The sequence below is a fragment of the Anopheles nili genome, chromosome X, assembly GCF_943737925.1.
Source record: "Anopheles nili chromosome X, idAnoNiliSN_F5_01, whole genome shotgun sequence".
In the NCBI taxonomy this organism is placed as follows: Eukaryota; Metazoa; Arthropoda; class Insecta; order Diptera; family Culicidae; genus Anopheles; species Anopheles nili.
In genome coordinates, this window is record NC_071293.1 from 13,193,191 (window position 1) to 13,219,198 (window position 26,008).

At 49.3% G+C, this 26,008-nt stretch overlaps 4 protein-coding genes across 4 annotated transcripts; 2 read left to right on the top strand and 2 right to left on the bottom strand.

Annotated features, from left to right (window-relative positions):
- Positions 1–506: 506 nt before the first annotated feature.
- Positions 507–1,637, top strand: LOC128728362 (protein-L-isoaspartate(D-aspartate) O-methyltransferase). Its single transcript, XM_053821984.1, has 5 exons — positions 507–635; positions 696–838; positions 901–1,138; positions 1,209–1,294; positions 1,365–1,637. The coding sequence occupies exons 1-5, from the start codon at positions 581–583 to the stop codon at positions 1,524–1,526; spliced, it is 684 nt and encodes a 227-aa protein (XP_053677959.1). The 5' UTR covers positions 507–580; the 3' UTR covers positions 1,527–1,637.
- Positions 1,638–1,680: 43 nt separating this feature from the next.
- On the bottom strand, positions 1,681–7,513 carry LOC128729232 (transmembrane protein 47). Its single transcript, XM_053822894.1, has 6 exons — positions 7,368–7,513; positions 5,467–5,545; positions 5,221–5,407; positions 5,009–5,158; positions 4,872–4,934; positions 1,681–4,391 (listed from the first exon to the last, which is right to left on the bottom strand). Exons 1-6 carry the CDS (start codon positions 7,511–7,513, stop codon positions 4,231–4,233), a joined length of 786 nt encoding a protein of 261 aa, XP_053678869.1. The 3' UTR covers positions 1,681–4,230.
- A 3,070-nt stretch (positions 7,514–10,583) lies between these two features.
- Positions 10,584–17,052, top strand: LOC128729014 (neurogenic protein mastermind-like). The gene is made up of 10 exons (XM_053822663.1): positions 10,584–11,457; positions 11,515–12,554; positions 12,657–12,823; positions 12,905–13,780; positions 13,872–14,607; positions 14,647–15,043; positions 15,125–15,297; positions 15,514–16,008; positions 16,048–16,090; positions 16,214–17,052. The coding sequence occupies exons 1-10, from the start codon at positions 10,584–10,586 to the stop codon at positions 17,050–17,052; spliced, it is 5,640 nt and encodes a 1,879-aa protein (XP_053678638.1).
- Positions 17,053–20,589: 3,537 nt separating this feature from the next.
- LOC128728760 (amyloid-beta A4 precursor protein-binding family A member 2-like) lies at positions 20,590–25,452 on the bottom strand. Its single transcript, XM_053822403.1, has 11 exons — positions 24,864–25,452; positions 24,536–24,784; positions 24,311–24,460; positions 23,754–24,210; positions 23,237–23,405; positions 23,043–23,177; positions 22,933–22,969; positions 22,373–22,512; positions 21,150–22,013; positions 20,918–21,058; positions 20,590–20,826 (listed from the first exon to the last, which is right to left on the bottom strand). The coding sequence occupies exons 1-11, from the start codon at positions 25,450–25,452 to the stop codon at positions 20,755–20,757; spliced, it is 3,003 nt and encodes a 1,000-aa protein (XP_053678378.1). The 3' UTR covers positions 20,590–20,754.
- Positions 25,453–26,008: the final 556 nt, after the last annotated feature.

Consider the following 26,008-nt stretch of genomic DNA (forward strand, 5'->3'; position numbering starts at 1 on the left):
TTTTATTTCTTAATCATTTTAAATAACTTTTCTGTTATTCACTATTCATCATATAGTTTATTTATTTAATTTCCTTTGAATGTTCGTTATACCCGCCTATTTTCCTAATGTAAGGGAAGTTTACTATATCGGCTTTGAAACATCTAATTACTTAACTCAGATTATCATTACCGCTGAACAAATAATAGTTTTATAATAAATTATCAACTTCGACGGTAGAATGAAATTTAAACCAAATATCTGGCAAATTGATAATAGACAAGCCCATTCCTCACAATTCGAGCCATTTCGTCACCGCCAACTTTTTTATGAACCATATAGCAGTTGATGTTTTGTTCCGGGAAGCAATTTCATTTTGCTCACCCTACTGTGATTTGAGTTAGTGTTTTCTTGCGCGCTGCATCTTTGTACTGCAGTTATTTTCGTTTACGCTTAAAGATCTAACAAGCAGGCGCCAGAGTGGGAAAATCGAAGCATTCGAGATTGTGCAAAAAAAAAAAAGATTGTTCGCAACAAACTTTGACATTGTAAATACATAATCCATTTGTGGCTTGAAAGTGACGAGCAGCGGAAGAAAAATATGGCTTGGAGATCGAAAGGTTTAAACAATGCCGATCTCATTAGGCAACTTCAGGGTAAGTGAGCATCGCATATATCGTTTAGTTTGCTATAATGGCCGCTATTACGCTTCGCAGAGTATAACATCATCAAGACGGAGGCTGTGGCGAGTGCTATGCTTGCTACGGATCGCAAGCATTATGTGCCAGAGAACTTACATCCTTACACCGACACTCCCCAACGGATTGGACATGGTGCCACAATTAGTGCACCTCACATGGTATGGAAAACGTCGCAATAGAAACCATGGAAGTTGAAAAACTATATTATTCTTCTCTAAAGCATGCCCACGCGCTGGAGCTTCTGAAAACGTACCTTAAACCGAATAGCAGTGTGCTGGATGTTGGTTCCGGATCGGGTTATCTAACCGCTTGCTTTGCACGGCTTATTCACCAAGATCCGGCAGCCAACGGGATCGTCGTGGGTATTGAGCATCACCCACGGTTGGTGGAGCTCGGCCGCAAAAACATCGGCACGGACGATCAATCATTAATTGACTCTGGTAAAATCATTCTCATCGGTATGTTTCGATACTTCCCTTAGGGAGCCAAAGATGGGACCATAATTTCTCTATTACAATTCAATTCCAGAGGGTGATGGCAGACAAGGGTGTAAGGATCACGCACCCTACGATTGCATCCACGTTGGAGCAGCTGCCCCAGAAACTCCGCAAGAGGTACGCCCTATGCCACAAATCCGGCTAACGTACGAGCTGCTTGCTTATTTGTATTTTCTACCTTCTTTAGCTGATCAACCAGCTTAAGCCTGGCGGCCGGATGATCGTCCCGGTCGGTCCCGACGGTGGCACGCAGTATTTGGAGCAAATAGACAAGGCCATGGACGGGCAGGTGACCAACACCAAGCTGATGGGCGTGATGTACGTCCCGCTGACGGATCTTCAGAAATGATGCAGCGTTACGCAGCTGTGCTATGTGATGTCGAGATTGGTGGCCCTATTTATATTGCTTTTCCTCTGTTACACTATCATGAAGGCGTACTTTTAGTTAATGCAATGAGACTAGAGCTCAAATAAATTGTTACGCGTGATATGCTAGATTTGAAACGTATTTTATTGGTACTTTAAAATCATTACTTGTTACCCTTCGTACGGTAGTTAAGCGTTTCCCAGAGCACTAGAAACGATGTTACAAGAAAAAAGGAAAGCACAGTGACCCTTCACGTGCGATTTGGGTTCGAACCATCATTCGTATTAACTCGAAAACGTCTTCCTACGGTGTTTAAATTCGCGCCAATTGACAATAGATTATTGACCGATTTGGCTTGCACGCACTGCTCTCATCTGTACTTGCCCTTTCGCGTACCACGCTAGATCATCCTAAAATACGCAAATGCGCTCTTCGGCGCCTACTTCCTTACTAACGGTACGATATGTTTTGCCACTTGCGGATTACATACAATTAACCTCAACCACAGTGTATGTAATCGCAGGGTAGGCTGTTAATGTTACTATGGTTAGAGGCCTTCTCTTCCTAGTACTGCCAAGATGCGTCAATTCCTCCGCGCATTCCCTCTGATAGGCCCTTCTTAACCAAACGGCTAACTATAATTAGCTTGCTGCACTGAACCATCCTCTATTGCCCAGCATGCCACCGGTTGCGCCCATGTCCTTCAGGGCAACGGTAAGCTCCCCCGGTCGGTTCTGATCGTGAATTTTACTTCTCATTGTGAGTGGTTCAAATAAAGTGTACTAATTAACACACGACCTAGCATAAATGGTTTGCGCGAGCTTTGTCTCATTAGTTCTTCTATCATCTTACTGTCTCCAGTGGGTTTGAACGTACACCGTACAGAAACGTACGCAGATAAAGGGTCGCAATCTAGTTGGTCCGCCACACTTGCGGTTAAGAAGGAAAAAAACATAACATAACTTATAGCGAAATGTGGAACGAAATAAATAAATTAAAACTGTGTATATGCAAATGCATATATCTGTGAACCGCGGTTCGTGTACAATAGATATGTTTAAATTATTTATTACAACAATGGTGGTTACATGTGTAATGATCAATGAATGCATTTATACGGCTATTTACACAATTGACAATTTCATGAAAAAACTCACTGCTATTTAACCCCACAATGTGTTCTAGAATAAAAGTGTACGTGTTGTTGAGATTCTTTTAAATTCATGTGATTGCTGACTTTCCATTACATGTACTTTAGCGAGTAAGAGCTGCGAACCTGTCCAGCTGGGTCTTGGTTCATGCCAAATAACTCGATTCTTTTCGTCGCCCACGGATCGTCACCGTTTTCGCAGTGTCCCAAAAAGCATGTTACAGTATTAAATGGTTGCTGTTGCTATGTATATATATATATATATATATGTATATAAAAGATTCCCAGGATAGTGCAATGTGGCGTGATATCGAAATCGGAACGACCCTAATCGTTTGAATCGGCCATTCGTAGCTGCCAATCCGTAACGAGGGGGGCCTGTACCCTGTGTCTTGTGTCCCTGCCCCACTCTTCCCTCCCTCTCACGTAGGACGCGTCTCTTGATTCCAATTCCATGCGCAAAATCTGTGGCACATTGGGCACGCCATTTCCTTATATAAAAGCCTATGCGAACCGGCTCAACCGGCGAACCAAGGATAGAAGAGGGATGGAGTGGTGTGAGGGGGGGGGGGGAGAAGAAAGGGGAAGAAAATAATTATCAGTATATTACATGAGAAGATATTCGCATGGAGAACACGTCGTTAATATTCAATGCCTAGTTTACATGACAAGAACTTCGCTTTGATTTTAATCATATATATGTGTATGTATCGATCGCTAAATACACGGACAAAGGAGGAGGCAGGCGGCGACGGCCTACCCTTCTCCGGTAACGCTTCACCCTCGCCACCGAACCCTCCATTTCCGACGGATCATATAAATGACGGTTAACACTATGAGAGAATATCGAATCGCACACTAGATTTTCGCGGGCTTGTGTTCTACCCAGAATATCCTACGTTGGTACGTTGTGGTTTCTCCTCCGTTTCCGTTTCCGTTCTCTGCTTCTGTGCTCTCTCCCTCTCTCTTTCCTCGGCCCGTGCCCCTCCTGCTGCCTCGCCTTATCTCATTATCGCTGAGAGGGGGTTTGCTTTTATGTACACCTGCTTCGGCTCCGATCATTCGAGCCACTATTGGCCGTGCGGGAAAAAGGGTTGGGCGCTGCGCTGCTGGACATGGCTGCTGACATGCTGATTTCTCGTCCTAACAGCCGCGACGTTGGCTTTCTACACACACACACACACACACATACACACACAGAGACATACACACCTGATGCTACACAGACACAGTGAATCTAGTGCTAAATGGTATCGGACCGCTCGTGAGGACCCCCTGCTGAGGCTGTTTCCGGGGCGGCTGCGTATGGCACCTGGCCACGTGGCGCTTCCGGTCCTGTCAGCTCGGCCGTGGCAAGTGAGATTCGCTGCCCGATCCTGACAGTACGCCCGTGACGCACTGAGCGCGGAGATTCGTTCGTTTCGTGTGGGTGATGGTGTTGGTGTTGGTGATGTCGATGTCGATGGCGGTTGAGCGTGTACGCGCGAGTTCTCCTATCGTCTAAAGCACAACGTCGGGCAGTGCGTGTGCCCTGGCCTAGTCTCTTAACGATGCGTCGTGTACAATCTTCCTCTCCTTGTAGTAGATCTCCTCCGACTCCTTGTCGCACAGCAGCAGCACGACAGCACCGAAGAGGAAGATGGCCGCGCCCCAACACACGCCGTACGCCCAGCCAAATTCCCACACCGACCGGTTAGCTGCGGGAGATAAGAGGTAAGGTGCAGGTGGTAAGCGACATGTACTGGTAGATTGGACAAGACGAAAAAGTAGGACAGCATAAAGGGCTTCGACAGGATCTCCGATCGGCATCCTGTAGCGCACGTGATGCAGAAGAAACCGAACGGAGTCAGGTTAGAAGGACTTTATGGACTAGATCGTCCGGTGTCATTCTAATGGCATGATCAGCTCACAGACGCATCATGAGGTGACCATGGAGGCATGATAAAATCACAAATACAGAGGCATGATAAAACCAAAAATGTCTCCGAGCATTTTCTCCTTGAACACCGAAAGCGGGAAAGCGAGATATGTTCGCTTTAGAGAAAGTTCACGTAATAGAGGTGGTACGTGACTAGTGGAACTATAAACGATTCATTGCAACATATAGGTTGTAAGTAGTAGTTCCCATAGGGAGTAGTATAACCGTTTGACTTTCCTCATGCTTTCTCGATGCTTACCAATGTTCAATTCCGCGGCGAAGCAAATCGGATACAGGATCAATGCGACCAGCAAGGCTATCACTGAAATGGGAAGGTGAGAATGTTTAATACCCTACTAAACAATCACCGGCAAGGGTGAACATGCCAGAACGTACGTGCAACCATCATGACGAGCACGGCGATGCGGTAGAACTTGTACTTCAGGTTGTGATCCTGCGTCCGCAGCCCGAGCCCAGTGAGGAACGTCGCCAGAGCGTCGGTGACGAGTGTGATGATGCAAAGAGCCGCCGTCGCCTTGATGTAAGCTGTGACAGAATAAAACTTGAGTTCGGGATGGTCGTTTTTCGGGAACAGAGAAATTCCTTACCAACATCGCGGCTCGGATAGCAGCCTGGTGGATCCTGCAAGTTGAAAGGTAGCGGCGGCTCATAACCCTCCTCGATGCAATGCACGAACAGACCCTGGCGCCAACTCTCCGCCATCAGCCAGTCGGTGGAGGTGAGCGCCAGGATCATCAGAATGACAACGATCACGCCGCAAATGAATGCAATCACCTGCGAAGACAAAAATTCGTGGTGAGCTGAAGACCGGAAAGGCAACCGACAAGACGTACCTTCAATGGTCGCGTGATCGTTACGGTTTCGATGGTTGTCGTTGGTGCCATTCTGTCCGGCGATGGTCCACGTTTGGTGCTGTCGGAAGGACAGAAAGGGAAAGAAAAAAAATCATCTAAAAAATCCTCTCGACATAACCTCGACGAATTTGAAATTGGGTTGGCATCCTTCCAGCCGGTTTCCGTGAGCTTCCACGAGGGGCAGGTTCTTACCTCACGCGAAAGGGGTCGCTCTTTAGGCGTTCGTTTCGCTCGTCCGCTCAAAAATCCCCTAACTGCGGGATCCTCGACAGGATGGGATGTACGTCCCCTTACAGCAGACGATTGTGTTACGATCGCAAAAGCATGCAGCAGCGATGGCACACCGGGAAAAGGAAAGCGCGCAAGTAGCTTTCGTCGGTCAGGAAGCAGCAGTCCGTCAAGAAGCAGCACACAGCAGCACCGGCAACGCCAGCGGCCCTTTTTCGTGCGTCAGAGAAGCATTAAAAGCGACACGGAACGCACCGCACCTCGGGGGCTGCTCGTTTCGTGGAGTGCAGTTGCATTTATGGTTTGGCTGGGCGCGGAAGCAAGCAGGACTGCGAGTGTCCTTTCCGATTCAGGATTTTAATTCTTCCGGTCCAGCTGGGATGCAAGAGGCGTTAGGCGACGCTAGTGAATGAGAATGTAAACAAAACTGCACCGGAACAGGGGGTTAGTATAGCAAGCAGATTATTCGTTATCGCAAGGGTACGGTTTTATCTCGCCAGCGAACACCTTGCGGACTGCCAAGCGTCAACGTCTTTGTTTAACAAGGCTGCAATCGAAGCACTTCAAACAAAGCGTGACTCATCCTGCATATGGAAGAGGTCGTAAGATGAAAATAAACACCATGTTCGCTATCTGCGAGATAGTGCAATGTTTCAGTATCTTTTGCATTTTAATGCACGCGTTATATTATATATATATATATATATATATATATATATATATATATATATATATATATATATATATATATACATATATATATACATATACATATACATATACATATATATATATATATATATATATATATATATATATATATATATATATATATATATATATATATATATATATATATATATATATATATACATGTGCATACAAACATTATGTGTAGCATGGGGGTTGTTGCATCGTTAGAAAGGGATTAATAATTTTCTCGGAATTCCAAAGGGAGAACGTTGCTGCTCACATCATATCACACACACTCGTACAGGGCTCTTTCCCGCGAAGGCAAACCCTCAGTGCATTATTTCCCTTGTCGGCTCCCTACATACCTCGCGATTATGACCACTTATATGTATGATCATCCTTTGACGCACGCACGCTTTAATGCAGAGCAGCATTGAAAGCACATTTCACTAGAAACTTCATAAGCAAGATTCTATTTATACGCAATTTCAGCCTCCTCCCTAACCGTTCGCCCTTGTGTGACTTGTAAGCTGTAAATGAGCTAGCTAGGAGACGGCGTTTGCTCGGCAAGCTACACTCAGGTTTTAAGTCCCGTGCAACCTGACGACGACCGTCTCTGGATCCCCTTATCCCTGCGATCCGTGGGCTGGAACGGCAATGCCCTTAGTAGGGTAAAATGGTTCACTCACTCCTGGTGCCCCTTGATGGAATGTCTCAAACAAATCCTCAAAAAAAATGTTAAAATACTTAGACAATACAGCAAGGTTGGGGTTAAAGTTCGTTTTTCATCTCCTTATCGCTATCGTTAACCAAAACAAAAACACAACGCTTAGGAACACTCTTTTCCTTTGTCACATTGGTCGACATTTTTTTGCCTCTCTCATATAGTTTTATGCCGCCAAACAGAAACACACGAAACACCACACACAGCACACATGCGTGAAGCTTGATCGTTTTACCTTTCCTTGAAATAGTCCAACGTTACCGATTCGGTATCGAACTCACTGTAGTCGGGCAACGAGTCGCCATCGACCGATTGTACACTGCTCAGTCCGATTTCCTTCTGATAGTAATTGTCACCCTTCGACGTGTAGTTACGGGACATCTTAAGGCTGGAGGGGGTGTGCAAAAAAAAAAAACAACACCTAAAAACCCAGCAGCAGCACCTCCTGCTGCGAAAATCTCAACACCGGAGACGCAAACTAAGCGCGGAAGAAGTTAGCGTTTGATTGTTGGCCGCGCTGCAGGCACCGAATAATAGCTATAAATAAATACCTTCCGTTTGTGCTTTAATGGAATTAGTTATAAATAATACCTATAAAAGTGTGACCATTACGCCCGCGGGCGAAACGCGTGCGGAGTACGAAGGGAGAGGAGTTTAGCAGGGGAAGAACGCGATTCTTTCGGGAATTTCGAATGATTTGTGGGCCAATTGCGAGACTTATGGAGAAACGATACACTAGAACAAGCGAGGATTGAAAGACGTATTCTAGACGATACCTTTTCTGCGAGGAGTCACTTTGTTAAATAAGACTTAGTTGGCTCTGTATTATGGCTCTCTCCTATCCGCTCTGTATTTATTTATGGACTCTCTTATGGCAGTTTCAACCGAGAGTAGATCACCCAAACATCACCTTTCTACTAGTTTATTACAAATAGTCCACTGCTGTGAAATGGATCTACGTCTTTTTATCATGGTAATTCAGTAAACTAAAGCCAACAGACATTAATTAACAGAATCAAAAAAAATTTCCATATATTTTTAAAGAAAGATTGAGGAACAATTGAATAAAAGTTGTGAAAATTTTTAAAACTAATTTCAAGTGTGGTATTAAAACATAAAATGTTTGCAAGTAAACACTTTCATCGTGGATACAGTCAAGACAGCTGAGAGGAGCGCTAAAAATCAGCACGGATAACCGAATGGTGTTATTAATACAATCTATGTGATTGACATTTCAGCGAAGTTGAAATTGATTTCAGCGAATTTTAAACATATAATTTTACTTTTAAAGTATCGTTCATTACAAACGAAAACAATATGCTACATAAAAAATAACATATGCTTTTTAAGGTCATACATCGTCTGGACTTATATAGCTATAATTAAAGCAAGATCAGAACAGTCAAATAAAACAAAAAAATGAAATACTATGTATTGCTAAAGAAAGGAATGCTTATTTAAAGAATAATCAAAAATTTCTAAACTGGTATATTTTTATAGGCCTAATGGAGTATCCAAGTTCGCTTGGCATAATGTAGCCATATTACAACCTACACGAGAATCTACACTATCCAGTTGAACGTTCTGCTAAACCGTCTCGTAGAGTTGAGCTTTGTTTATAGCAACCAATATACTGCTAGGATAAGTATTTTGCTTTTTAAAAGAGTTAAAAAGTCTATAAGACTAAAATAATGGAAACTAAATTGTATTGAATTAATGACAAGGTAAATTATAGGGCTAGAACATATGAAACATTTCCTGGTTTTTCGTTTACTCCATTGTTGGCGAAATGGATGATGCAATGAAAAACTACATCTCATTAAACCCTACATGACGTTGTCAAATGAATGATTTCATGAAATGAGTAAGGTAGCTGGTAGGTTATCTTCTTTAACGTGACAAATAAAAAAGTAATAGAAATTTTGACATTTAGATCACCATTATTTAAATTTTCGTAACAGTAAGGTGCTTATAATTCTGTATATAAATAATTTAATCACTCATACACATTCTCACCTAACAATTATATAGATTGATATTAGTTTGATTACTTTCTATCTTTTTTGGGCAGCAATAGTAGTCTAGTAGAAACATGTCCTTGGAGGTGTGTCAGTTAAATATCTTGATATCAAAGAGTAGTAAGGGGTGTCTTAGTTTATGCAATGACTGATTAGAATAGCTTTTAACATTCTTCTCTCCGTACACCCAATGCAGCTTGATTTTAGCTTCAATGTATGCTGAAACATTAAACGAATGGTTTTCTGTTCATCCATCAACAAATCAGCTGGCAAATGTCACCTGACAGCACAGTATGGCCGCCAGCGAACGTCCATGAGCCCACCTCCGCATTGCGAACTGCACTGATGGGAATGCATTTAGAGACTTTTTTTTGCAATTCAAGAGATTCGACGAGTCGGACATACTTGCGAGCGACTTCTACGAGTGCAGTGGGAAGCGATTATTCTGTGTCACGTCGTCGAGCGGAAAGCTAGGAATAAAGACCTGTTAGCAATTGGTAAAGTCGCCATTAAATCAAAGGCAGCTTGTGTTTTACGCCGCCCAACGGGCGGACGGGACGTTTCGCTGGACGCGTTCGGACCTTAGTCCATTTTAGATTTTACGTCTCGACAGCGAGTGCCGCGAGTGGTTCCGGGTGCGCGTGGTGTCGAAGGTTCGAAATTCTGTGATACACGGCAGGGTAGGAAAGGACAAACGGTGTCTTTGCGTGTGCGTTGCCAACTCCGGTCAATTTGGGAAGCCACTCAGGTCGCGATTTTCTCTTTGCATCGTGGAAGAGTACGCGTACCCTGCGGGTGAAAAGAAGAAGCGAACAGCGAGAGGGGGAAAAAACGAACGAACGCGAAACAAAGGGAGTTGTCGACGTTTGCAAAGCTCCTCACGGAAAGCAGTGCGGCTTTTTTTCATTCCCCCGCGCGGTGGACACCGAACGGACGCCAAGAACCCACAGTGGGCCCGTTTTAACCCCTTTTCCCCCGTTCCTCCCACCTCCACGGGGGGCCAGCTATGTGTTCCGTATCGCACCGTTACGTGCTGGTTTGACGTGCTTTCCAGCAGCTTTTCACAGCAGCTTGCGCGAAACGAAGCCCAGCAAGGAAAAGGGGGACGAGAAAAGCAGCGACCTGAAAGAGTGGTGAAAGGGCGGTCCCGCGACAACAAGGGCGAACAATTAGGGTCTCGCTTGCGGCAGCAACCATCAAACGCCTGCTGGGTGCTGCCGTTGCTGTTGCTGGTGTTGGTAGTGATGACAGCAGGCAGCATCCGTCAATGACAGTTGCAAGTGAAAAAGCTAACAAAAGTGGAAAGCTGCTGCGTCAAGGTTCGACGAAAACGGTGGAGGGCAACCAGCAAGCGATCGATTATTTCCGCGAGGGACGCGACGGACGCGTTTAGACGGCGGGGGCGGCGCAGGAGCGGCACGAGGGGTGCAAAGATGTCCGAGACCACCGCGGTGGTGGCGGATGCGGTGGAGCATCGCCCGGGCACCGAGCGGGCCCAGCGGCGAGAGGACGGTGGTGGCGGTGATGGTGGAGCGGACGAGCGGGAGCTCAAAAAGGATGGCTTCGAAGGTGGACCGTTCCGGCAGCGGCGTGAATTGCTGGCGGCTTCACCATCGTCGTCCTCCCTTTCGTCCGGAGCGGGAACGGGATGGACCGGTACCGGGGAGTCACCGTTGGTGGATGAGGCGGGCGAGTCGGGTGAGGCGGCCACTCCACGCAAGCGGTACACGCCGGCGTCCGGGGGCAACCGGAAGCGGTACACGGCGTCGCAGCTGCTCGCGTTACGTGACACCAATCTGTCGAAGGTTCGGCCGCTCTGCATGGACCCGAAATCGGACAAGCACCTGAAGATGATCTCGATCCTGGTGCGTCGCAGCGAAACACCCTACGACGAGGACACTGGAGCTGGCGGTGGTGGAGGCGCAGGTGGCGGTGGTGGTGGTGGAGGATACGGCCGTAATCGATCGTCGTACGGTCCCGGTGGTGGCAACTCATCATCCGGACTCGGCAGCGGTGGTGGAGGCACGGGTGGACTCTCGGGCAACGGTGGCAGCGGTGGCGGCGGTGGTGGTGGAATGAGCTCCGGACGAGGTGAGATGCGGCGATCGGTAGGTGGAGGCGGTGGAATGGCCGACCCGAAGGAACGGCTGCGCAAGGAGGAAGGCATCATCCTGTCACCGCAACGCCGTTCATTCAACATGGGCTGCCAGATGCCTTCTGCACCGGCTTCATCCGGTTCCGGTGGGCTCGGTCTCTCCGGTAACCTTCTGCGCTCGGACCGCGACATGCTAGGTGGAAGCGGTGGAGGTGGCAGCGGTGGTGGAGGCAGCGGTGGTGGAGGCAGTGGTGGTGGAGGCAGCGGAGGAAACGGCGGCGGCGGTGGTGGTGGTGGTGGTGGCGGCCGTGAGCGACGCATCGGAAGTGGCCGGATCATGGCGCGTGATAGCATGTGGGACTACCGGATGGAATCGGGTGATTATCGCTCCGGCAACGGTGGCCAATCCGGTTCCGTAGGTGGCTTCCGTGGCGATCGGGATCAGGGCCGTGACGGCAAGGATGGCAAGGATGGACCGCGCGGGCGGAACGATCGTGACCGTGGCATGCAGGATAAGGACTACCGGATGGGGGATCACGACGATGGGCGCGGGTACGAGCGGGATCGACGTGGCAACTACGACAAGGAAGGTGGCCGTGGTCCGATGCGAGGTTTCCACTCGAAGGGTGGTTACGGTGATGGCCACGGTGGTGGCCGTGGTGGTGATGGTTCGTACTTTGGAGGTTACAACAGCTACGGTGGTGGCGGTGGCCATCATTACGGCTCGAACAGCACCAATCATCACCATCATCATCATCATCACGGTGGTGGGTCGTATGCGGACCGTCGCCGGTACAATAGCGACAACGGTCGGGACAATGAGGAACCGGAATGGTTCAGCGAACCGACGTCCCAGCACGATACGATCGAATTGCGTGGCTTCGACGAAACGGTGTCCGAGCATGGCAGCGAATCGGCGGGCGAAGGTGGTCAGTCGGGTGCGGAGGGTACGGCAGCCGATTCCGGGCCATCCGATTCCGCGCAATCGAGCGAAAGAAGATCCACGACGGCGCAGGTTGCAACGGAACAGGACACCGGAGACGCTGGCAAAGAGCGAGAAAGCGAAGAGAGTGGTACGATGGGGGATGGGGGTGAGAATGGACACCGAGGCTCCCCGCAGGTGGATGAAGACGCTACGGAGGAGGAGATACTTGCCCTCGAGGAGATGTACCACGAACGGGCGAAGAACACCAACACCAACGTCGAGGACGACATCCTTGCGATGCAGGATATGCATCACGAGCGCTTGAAGAACAACGCCGCCATGGAGTTGTTCCGCATGGAGATGACCAATTACACCTCGCTTTTGGTGAGTTTCCTTCGTCTTTCGTTCTTCGTGTTCATCGTTTCTTTTTGCCCGTCTATCCCACGCTCACTCACACGCATACATACAATTACTCTCACTCAACAGGCTGAAGCGACGCGGGAAAGCGGAGTGTCGCGCTTTTCACAGTTCTTTCGGCAGGATAATGGTGCCGGTGGTACGGGTGGAAAGGACAGACGCAGCCGCCAGAACTCCCTGCAAGAGGACATTGACAAAATCGTGAAGGACATCAGCACATTTGATGGTGCCACGGATGGTCGTGGCGGTGGTGGTGGTGTTGGTGGCGGCGGCGGTGGTGGTGGCGGTGGCGGTGGCGGTGGTGGTGGTGGTGGTGGTGGTGGTGGTGGTGGTGGCAGCAAATACTTCACCCCGATCTCACCGGCCGCCACGTCCGAATCCTCGCAGGCGTCCTTTCTCGAGCTGTTCAATCGATCAGCAACCGGGAAGGGTCAACTGGAACCACCGACGATGCCACAACAGCAGCTGTTCCGACGCGCGAATCTCGACCAGCGAGACGAGCTTAACCAACAGCTGCAAAATCGCAGCTTGCAGCAGATACTGGGTGTGTCGGGGAGTGGTGGTAACGAACCCGGAACCGGAACCGGAACTGGAACCGGTTCGACCATGCAGGGAGGTGAGCAAGCACCACCGCCGGTTGTACCCGTTATGGGCACGATGCCAAGCCCGGCCAATTTGGGTCAGGTGCATAGTGTGGAAGAGCTGGAGGCTCGTTTCCGTTTGTCCGACATGAATGGATCGGGTGCGGGTGACGGGGAACCCGGTGTCGGTGTAGGAGGTGGGCGGGCATCCGGGCCGAATGAGGACCCGTTCCCGTCCGGTGCACCGTCCGCGGGAGGTGAACAGCTTGGTTTGAATCCGATTCCACGACTGATCATGCCGGGTAATGATCCGGCAGTGCTGGAGGGTAAAATCCGCCAGCAGGAGTTGCTTGCGTTTAAGAAGCTGCTGAATCAGATGAGCGAAAATCATGGTATGAATGGTACGGCACCGCCCCCACCACCACCACCCCAGCAGCAACCTCAGCTTCATCCTCAGCAGGCTGCGGTGCATATCGCACACATTGGAGTCGTCCCTGGCACATCGCAACCGCAACTTCCGGTTGGGGCTATTCCGATCACGGGCGCGACCATGCCAAACAGTGTACCAGGGATGTATCAGGTGATGCACGTGGGACCGATTGCGACTGGTAAGTAGGGGCCGCGCGAGAACCTACGTTCGTTTTCGAGCCACAGTCTGCCGATGGCGTACTTATGTTTCTGCTTTTACAGCCCCAACACTTAGCGAGCAACGTCACATTGAGCTGCAGAAGCGACCGGAAACACAAGCCCTCATGTTTGCGGTTGCCCGTGGTGACATCACGCAGCACAGCCTCTGGCAACAGCTCACCAATCCGGCCACATCGCAGGCACACCGGGAGCTCATCTCGACGGTGCTGACCAACTGTAATGGTGGATCGCGTGTGGTATCACCCAGCCTGGTGGTTAACCCGAACACCATCCAGCCACCGATGCCGATCCCACCGCCAGCTGGTGCTGCCTCGGCCAACGCAAACCTGCTCTTCCATCCGAAGCAGCAGGTGCGTTTGTCGCCACTACCGAATGGTGGCATGCCGCAGCGTATTCCATCGCCACGCGAGCTGCAGTATCACACGCAGTCGATTTTGCAGAATGCGCTGATACGCAAGAAGCTCGAGGAGCAGCGTGAGAATTATCGCAAAAGACAGGAGCAGCAGCAGCAACAGCAGCAGCAGCAGCAACAGCAGCAGCAACAGCAACAGCAGGCTCAACAACAGCCACAAGCTTCGCAGCAACAGCAACCGCAGGCTCAGATGCAACAGGGGCAACAATCGCAGACGCCGCAACAACAACAACAACAGCAACCACAGCAACAATCCCACCATCCAGAGCAAGCGGCACCACCATCAGAGGCAAACATGCAATTAAAGGAGCAACAGCAACCGTTGCTGCACGCCGGGCCACCAGCACAGCCACCACAACATTTCCCGCATCTTCCGCCGGCGCAACCAGAGCAGCAGGATCAGCAACCGATGCAGCAGCAACAGCAGCAGCAGCAGCAACAGCAACAGCAACATCTGCCATCGGCCGGAGCGGGTCCGGAACCGCGCCATTCGCAACATTCCGATGCGGGCGAACAACAACAGCAGCAGGGACCGCCACCCATGCCACCACCGCCCCTTCCGGGTCAAGCGATTATTGTTCCTCCTGATTACGTCGTGGTCACACCGGCCGCCACCTACCTGATGAAGGGTCCGGTTCCGCCGCAGCGCTTGTTCGGTTGCGCCACCGTAAGCTCGGTTTCACCCTCGAAGCAGATGATGCCACAATCGCAACAGGTCGCCTCACCGACGCCGCTTGCATTTACGCCCACGTCCGTGCTGCGGAAGATGACCGCGGCTCAGGAGAAGGACAACGCGGACAATCCGACACCGCATCAGCTTCAGCAGATGCATCCGCAACAATCAACGCCGTTACCACAACTATCAATCCCACCGGCCCATCAGCAAATGATACTTAATGAGCAGCAGCAGCAGCAGCAGCAGCCGCCACAGCAACAGCAGCAGCCGCCGCAACAGCAGCAACAACAACCACCGCAACAGCAGCAGCAGCAGCAATCCCAGCAACAGCAACCACAACAACAGCAATCGCAGCACATCTCTCTTGTGGAAGCCGCCCGCATGGGTGTCAACGTTCCTGGCTTCATCGATATGCCGGGACAATTTAATCCCATATTTTTGAATGGAGCTATTTCGCTGCATCAACTCTCGCAGCAGCAACCGCAACCACCGCAGCAGCAGCCTCAGCAACAGCAGCAAGCGCCGCCTCAACAGCAGCAGCAAGCACCGCAACAGCAGCAGCCATCGCAACAGCAGCAGCAACCGTCGCAACCGCAACAGCAGCAGCAGCAGCAGCAACAACAACAGAAACCATTTCCACTGCACCCACACGGTGGCCAGTACCCGGGGATGCATGCGTTGCAAGGTGCTCACCAACCAGCTCCGCAACAGGCTCAGCCAGGCCAGTTTACCCAAGACGCTCAACCACCGGATCACCAGCAACACCGCAACATGGTCGGGCTGGTTGGACAAAGCGGTACCCCGTTTGGGCCACAAGGTGGTCCTCACCCATCACCGCTTAGTATCCTGCACCAGGCGGGTATCGGGCATGTTGCTGTGCCACCGGGAGCGCCCATCATCATCTCGCCGGCGGCATTACGTGGCGGCATCATTTTACCGGCGCTCTCCAACAACATTCCATGGAAGCAACCCAGCGTGTCGCAAGCACAACAGCCGCAACCAAGCAGTGGCCAGCCGATTCTGCCGCCACAGCTTCTTCAACAACAGCAGCAACAACAACAGCAACAACAACAGCAACAACAGCAGCAGCAGCAGCAGCAGCAGGTACCGCAACAGCAGCCACAACAACAGCCGCAACAACAGCATATGTCTCTGCCAAAACCGCAGGGAAGGCCAATTTTGAAGGGTATGTAATTTAACCTTCACTTGCTCCTGTTTTCGGCTAAGCACAACTTGCCAGAAAGGACATTGTCTTGCCATTTCCCGTGTGTGCTATTGCTAGGTTTCTTATGCATCGTTTATTTCACAGGTGGAAGCGGAAACGGTGGCCAAATTTCACAACAGCAGCAACAGCCGCAGCCGCAACAACCACAGCAATCACAACAACCACAGCCGTCGCAACAGCCACAGCAACAGCAGCAACAACAACCGCAGCAAATGCTGCTTCATTCACTGCCCCAGCACGCACTTCCACCCATGTCCGGTCCAATGAACTTCTCTGGTAACATGGATTTCCAGCAGCAGCAGCAGCAGCAGCAACAACAACAACAACAGCAGTTCAACAACAATCGCAGCGGAAATCCTATCCTCGGTGCGCACCATCCCATGGGGCCACCAACGCAGCAACAGCAGCCACCAAGCATGGTGCAGGGTCAGCAGCAAACGCCTCAGCAGCAGCAACAGCAGCAAATTTCACCCGACATGTTCAATCAACACATGCAGCAGCTTCTCCATCAACAACGCCAGCAGCAGCGCGCCATCCGTAATCAACATGTACAGCAACACATGGGCATAGGGCCGCAGCAACAGCAACCATTCCGGCTGCCTGGTATGGCGCCCGGTAATCAGCAGCTGCAGCAGCAACAGCAGCAACAGCAGCAGCAGCAGCAGCAGCAGCAACAGCAGCAACCGCAACACCAACCGAACGCATCCGGAACCACCATCAACGCGGCACCCGGTAACGTGATGAACTACAACCGCGATGGTGGGTTGTCGCCGACCAGCAACCAACTGGCCCGCTGGTTCTCTCCCGAGTTGCTCGCCCAAGCCTCGGCTGGTAAGCTTCCGTCGCTCAACATCGGTCAAGTGATGAGCCTCGAGGAGTTTGAGCGCAACATCCAGCACTCGTCGACCACTGTACATAACTAGGCACCCATGGTTGCATTAGCTTCGTCCGTCCCCGATTATACAGCTTCCTAGCGGACGGGTAGGTATGTCGGTGTTTGCGGGGGGGGGGGGGGCTCATCGGTCGTGAAAGCCGGACCGATGAGGTGGTCGCGGTGTGTCGGAATCGTGAAAGGAAAGTGAAAAATGGAAGGTGGGACGAAAACGCATCAAGCGAGAGATGTTTTTTTTTTAATTTCATTAACACTATCATTACTACAACTCTGACTAGCGGTTAGTATTATTCTAGTTTTGCTTTCTCATCAGAAAGCTATCGAAGGTTGAATGCGGTGGATCGGAGGAGAATTTTTGATGGATTCAACGGTAGTTTGGCCACTGGCACTCGGTTGCTCAGGCTTATAGTTCGATTCATTCGATATATGGGCCACATTTAAACCGATCAAAACAAGCAACACCGAGTCGTACGCGAGCATCACACACATACACACACGTTGCGTTGCTATATCGCTATTGTAACAGGCTGCCTATTTGCAGAGGGCTCACGAACAATATGCACAACCTGAAATGTCCTGCTCGGTATGGGAGCGAGCTGTGTTTTCCTCGTGGTATCGCTTCCTACCAGCGCATTGTAGGCAGGTGGCTCACACGAGACAAAAAGGACCTCCGGGAGAGCATACAGTTGCCAAGCAGGTGTTCTTGTGCGCTCTTGTACAGTTCAACCTCTTCTTTTTTCTGCGCATTGGCAGAGCAAGCAAAGCAGAGCGTCTATGGTCGAATCGAATCTTAGCATAGCGAGTAATTTACAGCGTTGATGCCTAGCAACAATGTTCGTCGAGAATGCAGCATACGAGGCACCACGCGGTATTCATTCGACTCCATTTTGGAGGATATTTTCATTCATTTGGCGACCGCTAGTGGGCACTGATCGTTTTTTTATCGTATGTGACTTTTAAATTTATATCCTTTTTTACTTTTTTTCACTCTCTCTCTCTCTCTCTCTCTCTCTCTTATTATCATCCATCCCTGGTTTCTTTTCCTGTATTTTATTTGTGGCAGCGCGTGTGGTTGGTAATTTTAGTTTGGTGTTTTGATATGCATATATATACACTGTAATTATTTATTCTAAATCCAAAAGTGCTACCTAGCGTCGAACAAGAGCCAAATGCGATGATGAATAAAGGATGTTCGTTCCTCCCTCCCCCCCCCCCCCCCTTGAATTCCGATTTCGTTGTGCGTCTTATTGCTGTACAGCAGGTGTGTTGAATTGATGGATATTTGTTTTTGAAAATTGAAATCCAATACCTTAGCGTATGAGAAATGATTTTGGAGTGAGGTATACTACTAAGCCAAAATGACTGGAAATGGCTCCTGTCTCTTGTTCTGTAAAGATTAAACACAGATATTCTATCGCTAGACTTCGCGAAAAACGCTAATAACTACAATGTGAGCCGTCAGGGAAATGAGTTTGGTAGACCTGCTTTACAGCAAATCGACAATTGGCAACTATTTAAGGGGTTCCTTTTTATTCCCTCCATGAAGGTAGAAAAATGGGCATGTTCTACTTCGGGTTATCTGAAATAGTGTACTAGTTTGCGAACCATTGTATGACGAAGCCAACAGTCTCCGTAAATCCGTTTATGTTTCGGCAATTTAACACCTTGCGTACCAAGTATTTTTAAGGAATTTCCAGATATTGGCTCGATTCAAACGTTTCTTGCTCATACGTCATAGCCACGGTTGCACCGGCTCTAATTCTTCACGTTCTAGGTTTGTGATGTTTTTTGGCTTTCTTAACGTGCATTCGTGATTCCCTTTCGTTGCGGTTGAATTGAGGGTGGCTTGCAAGGCCTCTTCCCCAATCCCCTGTCTCGTCGGAGGGCCTACGCTTCACAGCTGTTTAAAGTCCCGTGTGAAGCCAGGACAAAAGAGAGAACCAGCCGCCCCTGACATGGAGAACAGACGCTGGTATCTCTCCCTCCCCCCAATTCGCCAACGCTCTCGCCATTTTCGAGCGGCGGGTGCTACGGACTATCTTTGGCGGTATTTGTGAGCAGGGCGTGTGGAGAAGGAGAATGAATCACGAACTAGCTGAGTTGTATGGCGGAGCAGACATTCTAACGATGGCCAAGGCCGGAAGAATACGATGGCTGGGGCACGTGATGAGGATGCTGGACTCATGCCCCGCCAGGAACCCGTCATGTGCTCGCCAGCGACCCGTTCGGCACGAGGCGCAGAGGAGCGCAGCGAGTTCGGTGGTTGGATCAAGTGGAGCAGGACCTGTCCGAGATTGGGTGCTGCCGGGGGTGGAGGAGAGCAGTCCTGGACCGAGTTTCCTGGAAACGGATTGGTAACCTGGCCATGTCAGCACGACGTGCTCATTTATGAGCGGGCCAAGAAGAAGAAGAACGTGAATTCGTATTTCTGTTTGGTCATAAGTTTGATATTTAAGAATAATAGCTGTTTTAAATATTAAAAAAATTGCATTTTAAAATCAAGCGTTTTTGCCGTCTCCTAAAAAATGGATGACATGGCGTTATTGAAAATTTGCCGTCACCCATATTTTGGTGACGCGGTACGCAACGTGTTAAGTATATGTGCTCATATTTTGTTTGTTTTGTCGTATACCAAACAAGATTGGGTAGAACAGTGCACCTGACACTGCTCGAAAGCTCGACTCACTATTGGTAAAATACAAACGAACGCACATGCACACACAAGTAATTAAAAGTCGTTTAGATGTCAAAGCCGGCACATTTTAATGAATCGTATCCATTTCGATGTGAAAAAAAGGAAACAGTAATCTTGTAGCTCGCTCAACTATCACCGATCCCATTCCGGCACTTGCTCTAAGGGTAAATCAGCTCTTAAACGGGGAGGATCCGATGATTGGGGTTGGTGTTTTCGGAGCCTATCGATGTTCCGGGAAGCTTGATGTTCGGGAACCCCTAGTGGCTGGCTTACGGTTCCAGCTTGTCCCTAATGTTCACCCGTTCGACTGATCGTGCTCACGGTTCGCATAAAAAATAAACCACTTCCGGCGTGAACGGAGCGTCCTTGCACGGTGGCCTTCTCTTTAGCGCTGTTCGTTCACCGTGAACCATGTCAAGAGTGACACACATACAAAATTATAAAAAAGGGAGCTTTGGGGACAGGTGCTGTGGGCAGACGCAGAAGGAGCGATAAGAGAAGAAATCCACACGTTAAACTAGACACACCGTAGCAAAAACGACGCGAAGAGGAAACGTAGAATAAAAAAGAAAAACAAAAGAGTTAGAAGAGGAAAATGGAAACGGAAGCGCTCTTGACGAAAACACGAAATGAAAACTGCTAGATTTAAGTGTAAATCGAACATAAAACTGAATAAAGCATGATTGTTACTCACAGTACATGAATAAATAACTGAGAAAACGTAAAATTCGTGTTTTTTTCTTGTCTTAATCGAGAAAACCAATGCTTCTTTATCTGTTTTTTCTTTTACTCCGTTTTATGCTGTTGTTGGTCGTAATGTGTTCCTTAAAAATAAAATCTGTCGATACTTTTCATACTTTTAGTTTTGGTACACTCAAGAAAAAACGGAAGCTTGAGTTGGTTGCTTTATTTCAATGAACAATAATGTCAACAATGTTTGTCCTTAATTAAGAACGCTTCCATCAGCAATACTGGGTAACAGCGAAATCTATCGTAATCTCTCTCTGGTCGGTTGCGCGTCAAGGGTATGCTCGCTCTTCATATGTAGATTGGATTCTCCTGGCCGGTTAGTAACCGGAACATCGATGTCGGCATGGTTTTCATCAGGATCTAGAGGAAGATGTCACAAGAGTAGAATAGAAGAAGGTTGTAACGAACTGAAAGACTCTCAGCCAGCGCTGATAAACTCCAGTCTCTTTACCTCTCCGATAGATGTTGCGAGTAGATTCACGATCTTCTCATGCGGCACCGCAACGACGCTTTGGTTGTTGATTTCAATTATTCGGTGACCAACACGTACACCTCCACGTTCAGCAATTCCTCCACGCAACAAGCTACAAATCTGCAACAAAACAGAAGATCCATCAGTATCTAATCCAGCATCATCAGTTGGCCTGCAGAGTATCATAAGACCACGCAACCGAGCAACTTACCACGCCGTTCTGGACGCTGAACCCGAGCTGATACTTGGTGTTTGGTCGCTTGATCTTCACCTCTACCACAGGCGCACATGGCACCACGGTGAACTTGACCACCGTCTGGTTCTTGGTGTTCTTGATGTACCCCTGGCAGGTAGATAACGGCAATCCGACTAGGCTCAGCCCGTTGATGGCGATAATCTGATCGCCGATGTTGAGCTGACCACATCGAGCTGCGGCTCCTGCCGATGCCAGGTTCGCGATCACTACAGTCGGCAACATCGAACCCCAGCCAGACTCGACGATCACAACGCCCAGGATCTCGCCCTTCGCCTTCGGAACTACCACCTCCTTCTGCAGCTCTTTCTTCGCGAATATCTCCAGCTCATCACCAAAGATCTCCTGGCTGTTCAACACCTCCTGGTAGTCGAGCTCCTTCATGAAGCTATGGTCCTCGATCCCGTTCGCCTTCAGAAACTCGACGTACGCGACCTGAAACGCCTGCCCGATGCTTTGAGCGATGAACTGCGCCTCCTCGCTCTCGAAAACGTGGCAGATCATCTTCGGTGTCCTGTTTCCCGTGGCCGGACCAGTCCGCTTCTTCGGGCTACTATCCAGATTCGCTCCAGCCGTTGATCCATCCGCCACCGCGGTCGTACTCGCCTCCACCGACTGCTGACCGTCGGTCGAAGCACCAGTGGCCACAAACCGACGACGGGCCATCAGCACAACCAGCTGGCCGATATCGGCGATGTACGAAATCGTCCGCAACGCGTGGTCCATCATAATCTCCTTCAGGTCCGTGTTCAGCACCATGATTTTCTCTGTCGAAATAAACAAATCCACCTCTGTGCTCGGTTGCGACTCGCCCGCCGGTGCCTGGGGCAAATAGGACAATGGCTCAGGTTCAATAGTTTTATTGGGTAGTGCACAATCTTACCAAAGCCTAGGGACCGCCCCGCCCGGGGAAGGGTGAGAGATGCGTTTGTATTTGCGTTTTAGTGTGGTGGGTTTTGAGTATTTGTTTTTTTTTCAATTGTTTGGATTAGCACGCCATTAGCAAGCCGAGAGACATTATGGGAGGAAAAGGAAGAATAACACACGTTCGGCGGTTAGTAATGGACTACACTGTTCAGCATGTTAAAGGACACACGTGAAGGAATGGGGGAGGGAGGCACGCGAAGCGATATGATGGTAGGATGTACAAGGGTGGCAAAAGGAGCGAAAGTCGTCCGTACCTTGATCCGTGAGACTGCTTCTTCCGCCTGCATCATGCGGGTCGATTTGGTCGGTTGTCCTTCGCAGACGAGCTGAGTTGAGCCGAGATAGCGCGCCCGGAACAAGACACCCTCGATGAGTACTGCCGGATCCAGTAATCCTGGACGAAACAAGGCGTGTGGCATAGAGAGCATAAACGAAGCAAAACGGATTAGGATATCATATGGAAAGTGAAGACGTCATCTAACCGGTGTATATAGGGCACATCCGAAAGAGAACAAACTACCCATTTTGTACTGGCATAGCAATTACTTTAAGGTTTTTGGGAGTCTTGAAGTGGTAATTTGTTATCCTTCGAAACGGGCCAATAGATAAGGATTCAATCACTTACAATAAACGAACGTAATACGCATGGCAGACATGGAAAAAATATACAATATAAGTTTTTAAGCTCTGAAAAACCTTGTTCGCAAGTTAACTGATATTTACTAGTATTTAATGATCTAACAATCAATTGATATAGCAGCACGAGGACCCCATCTAATTTACTTCGAAACATTTACACACTTTATGAACTTACCTTCTCTGGTTTTGTGCCTTCCTTTGCTTTCGATTTCCTACAAAAAAAGTAAATGTATATTTCAAACTAAAGAATACGAAAAATTTGCATAGTAAGAAGCACGTTCTTACCGGTACATTTTCTAGAGTAATATCGCTAGGAACGTATGTCGCGCTGTCAGCCCGAATAGCGGTGTGGTATCGCTTCATTTTGGTCATTGTTGCCGTATTTGGTGATTTCGCCTTCCCAGTACCATCCGTGGAGCTCTGTGTGAGATGTGTGATTACGCACCAACCTCAACGCTTCCGCTTGTAGCAGTCCTTACCACATGCTCAGGATAGCTTAATTCACCCCTAACCTGTTGGTGTCCTAACAGCCGGTCAGTTTCCAGATCGGTGTCCGTTTCCTCGTCCAAATCAGCTGCTCCCGATAGTCGCGACGCAGGCTGCGTCGGAACAGTACCGTCCAGATCAGTCAGTTCCTCGTCTAAGCATCTGTAGATACGACGGTGCAGCGTAATTAGACGATAGTCAACAACATGGCAAACATGTCAATGAAAACATTGGGGATCATCTTCTGCAAGTTAAACTACATCATTTGCTTGCAACTATTCTACGAATGTACGGATGTTTCTGAAGGATTTCTGTAATGTTTAGGAGGTGCAATGGCTGAGCCCAGTTACATCAAGTTGAACGATTAATGTGTAACTGATTAAAGATATGGACAAGGGCATAGTGATTGGTCCAAAGTGATTGGTCCAAAGTGGGAAGAAATAATGGCGTTAATATGCCATCCAAAACGTTCAAGATAACTTGTCCTAGCCAATAGCAAAGTTCACAAACCTCAGCACCCAAACAGGCGACGCATCGCCATACACCGGAAATGCTTGGCCCGGCTGTTCCGGTCCTGATTTCCGCCGCTCGACCACGGGCAGCGTTTTCGTGTTCTGTAGCGTCGATTTAATATCATCCAACGCATCCTGAATGTTACGCGTCAGGCAATCATTTCCGCACCCGTTCGGGCCATTCCGAGCGTCACGTTCATCCGCCCGGTGATGATGCCGGTGTTGCTGCAACGCAGGCTCCTGACTTCCAGCCGAACTGTTCGCGTTGCGCACGTCAATCAGCGAGCCGCTGTTGGCCAACGTGTTACCCTCCGAGTCGGACGCGTGCCCACTCGAGAGACCATCCTCCAGTATCGGCATGCTATTGCACATATCCTCGTACTCGACACACGTTTCGTGGAGGATTTCCTTTGAGCACACGTCGGCAGGAACGTTTGGGTTGACTTTCCGCCCACCTAAAAGCGACATTCTGTTAGCACGGAACTGCTGGTGAAACGGAATGTGACAAAAACATACCGTAGTCGTTTTGCGCGTAGCGGAAGTTCGCTCCAAAGCCCGGTTCGCTGCCCGCCCTGTAGTCCGTGTCAGGAGAAAGCGCAAAGTTGTGCGACTTGAGGCCACTGCTGGCCGGAGCGCAGTCATCCTCATCATCCCGTTGGCAGTTGTAGTATTTGGTATCTAACGTGTACGAGTCCGCCTTGTTGCCTGCAATTGGTGGAAAACCGTGCCCATAAGTCAGCGACCACCGAACATGGACCGACATTTCATGGCTCTACGTACAATCGACGGAAGTTCGATCGTAAAAAGTCGACTCGGTGCTCTTGCCAAGCTCGATAAGCTTCGGCCGACTGTCATCTAGGGATTCCGACTCAAGCTGTACACTAGCCACGCGCTTGGGAAAGCCGGGCCGGGGTAGGTTTCCGCCAGTTTTACCGGAAAATGCACCCTCCGGAACTGCGTATTGCGAGTTTGAGTAGATGCAGCCGAACCGCCGCGGTGAGCCCTCGTATTCGGCGATGGTTAATCCTCCTACGGTTGGGTTAGAGCAGAAATAAGCCAACCATCGTACGAAACGGACCTACTGGTTACCGGAAGTTGACCTACTCACCTATAATAGTTTGGATTTTATGGGAACAGTTGTCACCGCTCGTGTCTTTGCCCGGTGTGGATCCGCCCATGTAGACCGACATGTCCGGTCCGTTGAGAGCCGCCGGTGGCCAGTTTGGTTCGATATCATCAAACACCACGATCTCGCCGTCCGCTAGCAGCGATTGTGCTGAGTAGAGCTGCGTTCCAGGCAGCAAACCGGCGATGTTGGTTGTAGCATTGGTTGAGTGATGGCACGACTGGAACTCGCCGCATGTCCTGCCATGGGGCAGCACCGGGCTGGAGGCAGTGGTTGAGTCGCTGCTTTCGTGGTGACCGCCGCTCCCCACTGGGCTTCGGCCAACCTGGATCTGATGACGTTGCTGGAACCGTATCTTCGGTTCGTGTTCCGCCATCGTCGGTTCGGGTGAGTGCAGCACGGTGCTAACTGGGGTTGTGTTGCGGTGCGACCCGTGGCGGCCCTCCCAGAAATGCAACTCTGACTCCTTTTCACCGTACAGATCGTGAGGGTGGCACTGATTCATCGCGGGCAATTTCGTTTCCCCGATCGAACCTGGCACGGTATGTTTGCTGTCGTTCGAACAGTACATTGCCCCCGTGGGCCAATGGGCGGCTTTTGGGGGGTTGGTGTTACTGCCCTTGATTAGTTCGCTGTGCTACCCTTTGCATCTGCGGTATCAGGTCGACTTTTCATTTGATTAATGCAAATGAGCGTGCGCTCTCTGGTAACACGTTGATAATGGCATAATTTTAAGACCAGTACAAACGTTACAATCGACGGTAAGATGAATTCTGCGCCCGTAACTGTATATTATGAATTCGCTACCATTTGTAGCAAACTGTAATGTCTCATGGACAATGAAAAATAATTAGGTCGACCACCGAGATACGGTGGTGCACGGTATCACTGCAACCTAATCAGCTGGTTAGAATGCGGAGAAAAATCGATTATTGTATTGCTCCAATGGTCCTAGGAGAAAAGCTAGATTTCATTGACGGTGCTAGCTAGGGTGAATTATAATTTATTCAAAATTTAAATGCGTATCACGATCCTTATGATTCACACGATCGGAGAGAAATTTTCCACATCTCTTCTTTTTCTTTTTTTTACCAACTCATATCACGATACAGCCCTGCTGGAACCTT

Coding starts and splice junctions, on each gene's coding strand:
- LOC128729232 (XM_053822894.1), bottom strand. CDS start 7,513: ATGTCCCGTAACTACACGTCGAAGGGTGACAATTACTATCAGAAGGAA. Junction 5,546..7,367: donor TTGGACTATTTCAAGGAAAG/GTAAAACGATCA, acceptor TCCTTCCGACAG/CACCAAACGTGGACCATCGC. Junction 4,935..5,008: donor GCTCGTCATGATGGTTGCAC/GTACGTTCTGGC, acceptor TTCCCATTTCAG/TGATAGCCTTGCTGGTCGCA.
- LOC128728362 (XM_053821984.1), top strand. CDS start 581: ATGGCTTGGAGATCGAAAGGTTTAAACAATGCCGATCTCATTAGGCAA. Junction 636..695: donor TCTCATTAGGCAACTTCAGG/GTAAGTGAGCAT, acceptor TACGCTTCGCAG/AGTATAACATCATCAAGACG. Junction 839..900: donor CAATTAGTGCACCTCACATG/GTATGGAAAACG, acceptor TCTTCTCTAAAG/CATGCCCACGCGCTGGAGCT.
- LOC128729014 (XM_053822663.1), top strand. CDS start 10,584: ATGTCCGAGACCACCGCGGTGGTGGCGGATGCGGTGGAGCATCGCCCG. Junction 11,458..11,514: donor GCTAGGTGGAAGCGGTGGAG/GTGGCAGCGGTG, acceptor GAGGCAGCGGAG/GAAACGGCGGCGGCGGTGGT. Junction 16,091..16,213: donor GGGAAGGCCAATTTTGAAGG/GTATGTAATTTA, acceptor TTTATTTCACAG/GTGGAAGCGGAAACGGTGGC.
- LOC128728760 (XM_053822403.1), bottom strand. CDS start 25,452: ATGTACTGTTCGAACGACAGCAAACATACCGTGCCAGGTTCGATCGGG. Junction 22,513..22,932: donor AAGGCACAAAACCAGAGAAG/GTAAGTTCATAA, acceptor TGTTTCGTCCAG/GATTACTGGATCCGGCAGTA. Junction 22,014..22,372: donor AAGCAGTCTCACGGATCAAG/GTACGGACGACT, acceptor TATTTGCCCCAG/GCACCGGCGGGCGAGTCGCA.